Below are 8,907 nucleotides of genomic sequence, written 5' to 3'. Positions count from 1 at the left end.
CCACCATAGATTAAAAATGGTGGTCTAACTCAATCTTGATCACTTGATTTCTAAGGGAAATACAGTAGTCAAAAAGCTACTCGTTGAAATACAGAGCATTTAAAATATTATTTTTTGAACTATAAATTAATTTGTTCATGAATATTAATAAACTAGTTGGACTCAAATTTTATACATTTAATCTTAGACTCTAATAAAATATTAAAATTTATTCATTTATTAATTTGAATAAATATGAACAAAATATTAATGGAGCTACAACTTCAGTTGTATTGTGCTTCATTTATGGGCCTAATTGTTGACTTATAATACCCCGGCCCGGATCGGCTTCCTCTGTATAGTGTATAAGTTTAAATTTGTAATTTAAAACGGAGATTATGAGAGGTTAAAAAAGGTCTCGTCTCGCTGACTTCATCTTTTCTGCTTGGTGCATCACTGTGGACTCTTCGGTCAGCTCCCACCAGCGCCAGCCCAGGAACAATCCTCGTCGATTCCCATTTCTAATCTACTCATCTTAAACTGTGTGATTCGCGAAGATTTTGTGCTGCACTCGACACAGTGAGCCGATCATTCATTTAATCATTTATATTCGGTTTTCCCTGAACATCAACCCTACGATTTTCATCTTCTCCAACCTATTCTCCCAAACACAGCCCTTACAGACCTTTGGTGTGTGAGAAAGCCCGCTCTTTTCAACTTAAAGAAAAGATTTTGATACAGCTCAGAACTCAGAATCGCTGCTCGGGGTCTTCCTTTGATTGCTTGGAGATGTTGCCCAGAGTTTTCCATGCCGATGATGGCAAGGATTTATCTCCAAAGTTGCAATCCAGATTTTTTATTTCAAGTGTCATGAAGTGCTTTCTGCCATTTTTTCTTCTGGCTTCTGCTGCTTCGTTCTTTGGTTATCGGTACTACGATTCTCCCAAAACAGTTTTGCGGACTTCGAGCCCTCTGGTTTTTCCATGTGTCAGTAAGGAGCCGAGTGTTTTTGACCGTTGGATTAAGCCGTCTTCGAGCCTGATGCATAATATGAGTGATGAGGAGCTTTTCAGGGCCGCTAGCTTTGCGAAAGAGTATCCATTTAATGGAGTCCCAAAGGTGGCTTTCATGTTCTTGACCAGAGGGCCTTTGCCTCTTTCTCCACTTTGGGAGAGATTCTTCAAAGGGAACGAAGGTCTTTATTCTATCTATGTTCATTCTCTGCCAGGCTACAAAGCCAGTTTCCCTCCTGAATCTGTGTTCTACAACAGGCAAATTCCTAGCCAGGTATTTTTTTTTTATGATTTTTTAAAATATATTTGGAACAATGTCATGCTCTTTTTAGTTCTTATTTTTTTAATGAAATGTGTGCTAGAACTTTGAGTTGGGTAGATTGAGTTGGTTCAAAAAGTAGGAGGCATAACTTTCATTAAAAGATTATTTTACTTCATCTGGTAGGTCTCAGTTGCCTTCACGCGTCACTCTTTCTTTTCTGTAATTTTTATATTGTACTTCTATGTTGAAGTTCTTGATGGGTTTTACGCAATGAGTTTGTATATTCTTATATAAAAGAAAATTTCTTATTACTTTGAGAAGATAAGCTTATGTTAAATCATAGATTATTTTATGCCTTGTTTTTGCACAAGGAAGAGGATAATTGTTGATTGTGTTTGTTTTACACCTCATTTTATGCTGGATTTTTAGTGCGGCAGACTGGGTCATGGCACTGGTTTGGATCCCAAGTGTCATTTTTGAATATCTAAGTTGTCATTTTATGTTAAAATACTTGTTATTGGTGGAAGTAATTAGTGAACTATATGATGCTTATGGATGCTACAGCTAACAAAGTCAAAAGTTATGATACAATCCACCTGAACATGATGTTTATGAAATAATTGATGAAGACTTTTGAAAGTTAACAGATTAGAAGGAAATTTTATGACATTTGTTTTGGTGAACTATTTGATGCTTTTCTTAGAGAAAAGGATAAGGAGCTTCAAATCAAACTGTTGGGATGTTAGAGAACTAGTTTATGTGTTTTCATGTGTATTTCATTAGTATTTTAATAGTTGTAAATTTTGTAATCTTATTATTCACATCAATAAATTCTTCCTATATTGTTTTTTTTTTGTCTCGGATAATTTTGGTTAATAAGGTGTTAAGGTTTTGGAAAGTATTAAAGGTTTTGGGGGTATGTATAGGAAGGTTTTGAAGGAGTTGGGGATAAATTGGAGTTGAAAGGCTCTGAGCTAGAGCCTAACTAAGAGGAGAGAGCAATTATGATGAGAGAGTAGACTATAAATGGGAAAAGATAACTAAGAACTCACTAAATCCCTAGGAGATTAGTCACTACGATTCCCCAAAAGAGTAGAGCCAGCACCTAGCATTTTTATATGTATTTTATACAAGCAAAATGTAATATTGTTCAATGAATTCAAAATGTATAAGGCAATATCTTACTTATATAGTTTTTTCCTAACCTACCCAAGTATGGAACAACCTTAGCAACCAGTAAACTGTTATTACATGGATTGGTGAGTTATCCTAATGCAATGGACAATAAAATCGGGAAAATTATACAAAATTTAAAGCTTTCACAAGCAATGAAATTTGTCTATCCCATATATGACATGTAGCCGTGAGATCAACCAATCTTTGAAGATATTCACTTTTTTTTTATTATTATTTGGCCGACCAATCCCTTAGAAGGCCTCACATTAAGCTTCTTAATTGGGTCAAATAGTTCTCAAGATCCAGTAAAGCTCTTGCCAATGTCTCATCATCTCCTTAGCAAGCATCAAGGCATCGTAAATCCTAAGTTTAGATGGTACTTTCCTCAGATTTGTTAGAAACGAATCTTTAAAGATTTTCACTTTTTTATCAGTGCAGTGATACATTCGACCACATAATTTGCACTCTTTTCAGAAAAATTAGGGCAAATACAATATTTCCTTAATAAATCAAACAACTCAACAATAAAACAAAGATAAACACCTACAATTCGAGAGGTAGGCGGTGAATAAATCAAACAACTCAACAATAAAACAAAGATAAGCACCTACAATTCGAGAGGTAGGCGGTGTCTCCCAATTCCTACAATTCGAGAGGTAGGAAATCTCTCCCGAAGCCTAGATCTAAAGACTCACAACTCAAACTCATGCATAAAAACTAACCTGAGACATATCAAGCCTATTTATACTAAATAATAATAATAATAATAATAAAAGACTAAATTGCCCTTAGGCGTACAAAAAATAAATTTACCCTTAGGCTAGGCACCCTTGTAACAATAATCCCCCCCGAAGTGGGAAAAAATGAGAGTGTTCCTCTTCTTCTCCCACAACTGTCTCGATTTCGTCATTCTGTACCTCTTCATCTTATACTATGAGAATTTGTAGTTTTCGATCCTTGCAATGGTGTCCTGGGATAAACTTCTCATCACACCGAAAACATAACTCTTTGGCTCGCTTTTCCCGAATCACTGTCTCTGTAAGATGCTTGAGTGTTGCTTCTGGTCATGGTCCATTATTTGGGTCCCGTGCAGCCTCCCTGTAGTGGGATAAACTTCTCATCACACCGAAAACATAACCCTTTAGCTCGCTTTTCCCGAATCTCTGTCTCTGTAAGATGCTTGAGTGTTGCTCCTGGTCTTGGTCCATTATTTGAGTCCCGTGCAGCCTCCCTGTAAACTTCCATTGTTTGAACCCTTGACATCTTCATGATTGCAGTTGTTCCGTACGACGCTCCAACTGTGTTGTTCCTACTAGCTTTCTTCATTTGGATCTTATCCTCCACCATCTGAGCTAGCTCCAACATCTCCCTCAATCCTCGCAGTCTAAGTAATCAGAATACTGCCCGTATGTCGGGCTTTAAGCCCTTCATGAAATTTTCTTTCAGTCCTGCTTCAGAAATCTCCCACAGTCATCCCGACAATAGTTCGAATCTCTTTCTATATTTCATGACCGTTCCCTCCTGAGCCAAGGCATAGAATTGCTCGTGTAGGTCTCCTTCCCGAATGGCTTGGAAACGTTCCAACGAACAATCTTTAAACACCTACAATTCGAGAGGAGGGTTGTCTTTCCTAATTCCTACAATTCGAGAGGTAGGAAATCTCTCACAAACTCAATCTCATGCATAAAAACTAACCCTAGACATAACAAACCTATTTATACCCAACAATAAAAATAATAAAAAACTAAATTACCCTTATGCGTACAATAGACAAATTTGCTCTTAGGCTAGGCACTCTCATAACATGTAGCCCACCTATCCTTCAAAAGACCTCAAATAAAGCTTCTTAATTATTCTCTATTCATGTCGTAGGGAAGTGGGATCATCCATGGGCTTGCTTGGATAGTTTTGCATGATAAATAGCTAAAATTTATATGCGGTGCCTTAGTTTGTGATTTTATCATTATCCTCTATGTTGATGTTGCTTCAGCCTCACCAAACCTCAAAGAACCCTGGTTTGCAAAGATTACAATCTTAATGCTCATTTACTAGTTTATAGGTAGACTTATTCAAGTTTGTTTTGATCATTTTAAGTGTTTAGAAGGGCTTTGATTTTTATTCTGACCAGGAATCATGGTGATGTTTGTACTAGTGCTAAGAGTTTCTTTTTTTTAAATGTTGTCATAAATATCTAAGAGCTATGGCTGCAAAATTTTATTTGTTTTTTTCATAATAGGTTTATTTTGCAAATCTTGATGCTTGAGGCATAATAAGGCAGTTTATACTCAATATTAAAAACAAGACTTTTGCATGTATCAAAATGCAATTTGAGGAGACAAGTATTTAATCCAGGTTGCTTAAGGATTTAGCTACAAGCCACATATAACTTGTTATATTTTCTAGGATAATGCTTAGGATGAATTAGAATTAAGCCATGATCACCTTTAGGAGGGTTTAGAATTTGCAACATTTGCATATCTATTTTTACTTAATTGGATTCGCTACTTGGTAAATGCAGCATTTAAAAAGGATTGATGAGAAATATCAGCTAGATCAATAAGTTTCTTTATGTTATAATCATAAACAATTTCAAAAGGTATTTTCTGAGTTTTTCTAGAAATACTGTTAATATATGCAAATTTAGAATTAAATAGATGCGGGTCCCAAGTGCTGATGTTCTATCTTATTAAATCACTTAAGGATATGTTCACAACATCTCTCTGACCATCTATTAGGGGTTTAATGTAGATAAAAATTTTAATTTTGTCCTAAAAAATTTTCATCAAATTTTTAGAAATAATGAATAAATTTAGCTTCTCTATTTGAGATTATTATGAATGGTAATATTGTGAGATAACTATGGCACTCTAGGAGGGGAGAGTGATTGGGGATCAAAAACTAATTTAATCACTTAAAAAACTCATAGGATTTGAAAGGTAATTAGAAAGAACATAAACTAGCATGAAAATCTAAAAACTTACAAGTAAATTAGATAACAAAGTATTGTACGTGCAAGTAAAAAAAATAGTTGTACGGACAAAATGCTACGAATTATCGCCGAATCATGCAAGTACATGTGTCATCCAAATAGTATACGAAATAGAGTTCGTCCATCGTTCCCACAAGTAACGAGCAAATGTCTAAAGTGTGAAAATTTTCTAGCGTACTTTCTTTTAGTTTAGCCTGAAGGTTTGATTGTTGGTGATTTTTTTAAGTCTGTAACTTAATTTTTGTGAAAACAAAAATCCTACTTTAAACATGAGAGGTCAATCTTGTAAGTGAAAATATCTCCCCTAATTTGGATCCTAAAAACCTAGGGTAGACAAAGTGTGAACTAAATTTGGATCCTAATTTTTTTATTGACGGTGTCTATCAGGTCAATTTTTTTCCTTAGCCCCTTCTTGTGGCAATAAGAAAATTAGGACAATTAACCACTTTAGCTCCCTAAATCCAATGAAATTCTCAAGATGAAGTTTTCCTTACAAGATAGCACTAAACCAAGGGCAATATTCTTATTCTTCTAGCTAATGAATTTTATCCTTATTGTTCTACTAAGGATTCTCCCAAAAGTCAAATTTCACTACGATTTTTAACAGTTCTACTAAGGATTCTCCCAAAAGTCAAATTTCACAATGATTTTTAACAATTCAATTGGCCACATCGAATATAAATGAAGATTTAACTGATAAAATACCATCACAATATTGTTTCATGCAAGTCACATAAACAACATCAAAACCTAGAATTTCTACTTACCAAATCAGAGGAGAAAAGAGGATTAGTGACAATTCATGTTTTAAATCAACAAAATAAATATTTTATTTATCAAAGCCTGTAAAGTACATAATGAGTTTAGAAAAAAAAATCATTAAACAAATTACACCCTTAAGTTGCGAATTTGGGTTCCTCTACTTTTCCACTAATGATCACCAAGTATCTTGGACAATCCTGCTAAGTAGTTGCTCACCAATCCCTCACAAACTCTTTGACTCTTTCTTACAAAATCGCCCCCGCTCACACAGAGGAATATAGAGGTGGTAATTGAGATAAGTGAGATCGTGGATTCTTAGATAGGATTGCCAAGCTATCGGCTTCGTAAGTGAGATCGTGGATTCTTAGATAGGATTACCAACTATCTGATAAAGTCTTTGATGTTGGCTGGATGTGAAGATTAGCTTTTAAAAGTGTAGCTAGCAACCTTTATGATTTTGAGGAGTTTAGTATGTTTATACCGTGTTAATTGTGACTGATGAATTCAATATGATTTTGACGATTTGTTGTGACTTAACTAGTTTAGTATTATTCTGTCCAGTTTATCATGACTGATGACTTAAATTTGATTCTGATCATTTACGATTTTATTATGACTCTAGTGAGTTTCACTATGGCTCTAATGAGTTCATAATGAATGCATAGAATTCATTGTGAACCTAATGACTTCATAATGAACTTAGGTAGTTAGTGGTTAGTTTATAGAGTTCTCTGTTTTCCTTCTACTTGCCTTACTGGGTTACTTTGAACTTTGAAACAGACTTGACATGAACCTGCTCAATTTTTGTTTTACTTTTACTTTTGAAATTATGTTTAGATAGTATATATATAAATCAAACGTTGTGTATTCAGATCAGTTGGTCGGGCATATGCTTGTCAGTTGTCCATTCTGGTATGGGATTCGATTCCCCCGAGTGTAGGATGCGGTACTCAAATTATTAGACCCATGAGGGGTGACCGGTATCATAACCTCCGGTCATTCCTTTTTTAAAAATAAAATAAAAATAATGAAAATAAAATAAAAAAAATAAAAATAATATATATATATATATATATATATTAAAATAAATCACCTTATTTTTAGAAATATTTAGTATTTTTAAAAATAACTATCATAAGCAAACATGTTTTAATTCAAATCTAAACATAAATAAAATTAAATAATAATAATAAATAGAAACCAAAAAAATAAAATTGATCCCAAAATGAGGCCTAACAATCTGAAAACCAATAACTATTCTGTTTCACACCAACCTTATTTGTCAGCTCATCTATCATCTCAGGTAACAGAGTGGGGAAAAATAAGCATGTGCGATGCAGAGAGGCGGCTTCTCGCAAATGCGCTGCTCGACCTTTCCAACCAATGGTTCGTTCTTCTCTCCGAGTCATGCATTCCTCTCCACAGCTTCAGTATAATCTACACTCACCTAAAGGAATCAAACACCAGCTTTGTGGACTCCTTCGATGACCCCGGTCCTCATGCAAGGGGAAGATACATTCCACAAATGGCACCCCTCATCAACATCAGCCAGTGGCGCAAAGGTTCACAGTGGTTCGAAGTCGATCGAAAGCTTGCTGCTCATATGGTGCAAGACACGAAATACTACTTAGCTTTCGAGGCGTTCTGCAAACCGCCATGCTATGTCGATGAGCATTATTTCCCCACTCTGCTTCACATTATGAGATCAAGTCTGATAGCAAACAGGAGCATCACTTTTACAGATTGGTCTAGGGGTGGCTCTCACCCTGCCACATTTGGGGAGGCTGATGTATCTGAAGAATTCTTCAAGAGAATTCTTGATGGTCAGGATTGTTTGTATAATGGTCAGCGTTCTTCTGTTTGTGTGTTGTTTGCTCGGAAATTTGCTCCCAGTGCGTTGCAGCCTTTGCTACACTTAGCTTCCTCTGTACTTGGATTTAGATGATCAAGATGACGAATACATTTGTTATTAACTTTCAGTGGAGCTTATGCTCTACCTTTGTGATCATTGAATGAGTTTGTTTTGAGGGGATTATAGCTTGATTGTGGGTCTGTTTGGCGCAGCTTTGTTTCAAATATTTGTAATCTTTGGATTGCAACTTTTATCTAACATCATACGTGTAATTTAAACATGTCATTGTGAGCAAAAAATTGTTTTTGTGGTGGTGAGTGAATTCGAATGAAGGCCACTGGCACGAAAAAATATTGCATCTGGAGTCTGGACGCAGAGCTGTGTATGGACAACAAATGCCATCACGTGGCTTCTTGGATGTTTGCATGATTTCTAATTAGGATATTAACTTGAACAATCATTTAGGTTGTTTGAAATTTTTTTGAAATTCATGTTGGTGATAAGAAGAAGATTTTTTGTGGATCAAAATGGTGAAAAATTGTCATTTTCATGAATAATTTTTGGAGATGCTCCAAAAGCGCTGTTCTATCAAACGAAAATTTTTTGTGATGGTATTCACTGTAATACAGTAAAGGTTCATCGTCTTCTCAAATGAAATTTTAATATATTGGGGCATCTATGATCTATCTTTCCAAATTAATTTATGTGCTATGCAACCCATTGTTTAGAAAAATTATTGCATATGGCAACCGTATGCAGAGTTGCATACAGTCGCCAATTTAAAACCACCCTCACTCCAAAAAAAGTGTATGACAATGGACCCAATTTTAAAAATGTTGATATTAATTATGTGGAGCAAAATAATTGGAAGTTG

General features: G+C 35.2%; 1 protein-coding gene across 2 annotated transcripts; it reads left to right on the top strand.

The window, feature by feature from the left end:
* The first annotated feature begins 394 nt into the window (after window positions 1–394).
* LOC110021986 lies at window positions 395–8,216 on the top strand. 2 transcript variants are annotated; one of them, XM_020720736.1, is made up of 3 exons: window positions 395–558; window positions 654–1,266; window positions 7,485–8,216. In XM_020720736.1, the coding sequence occupies exons 2-3, from the start codon at window positions 769–771 to the stop codon at window positions 8,124–8,126; spliced, it is 1,140 nt and encodes a 379-aa protein (XP_020576395.1). In that variant the 5' UTR covers window positions 395–558; window positions 654–768; the 3' UTR covers window positions 8,127–8,216. The 2 variants fall into 2 exon arrangements, with proteins under 2 accessions (XP_020576395.1, XP_020576394.1); XM_020720735.1 differs by having other exon boundaries at window positions 395–1,266.
* Window positions 8,217–8,907: the final 691 nt, after the last annotated feature.

This window comes from Phalaenopsis equestris, unplaced genomic scaffold (assembly GCF_001263595.1).
Source record: "Phalaenopsis equestris unplaced genomic scaffold, ASM126359v1 Scaffold000159, whole genome shotgun sequence".
NCBI classification, from domain to species: domain Eukaryota; kingdom Viridiplantae; phylum Streptophyta; class Magnoliopsida; order Asparagales; family Orchidaceae; genus Phalaenopsis; species Phalaenopsis equestris.
Note: the sequence above shows the minus strand (reverse complement) of the source record. Positions and strands in the feature narration are given on the sequence as shown.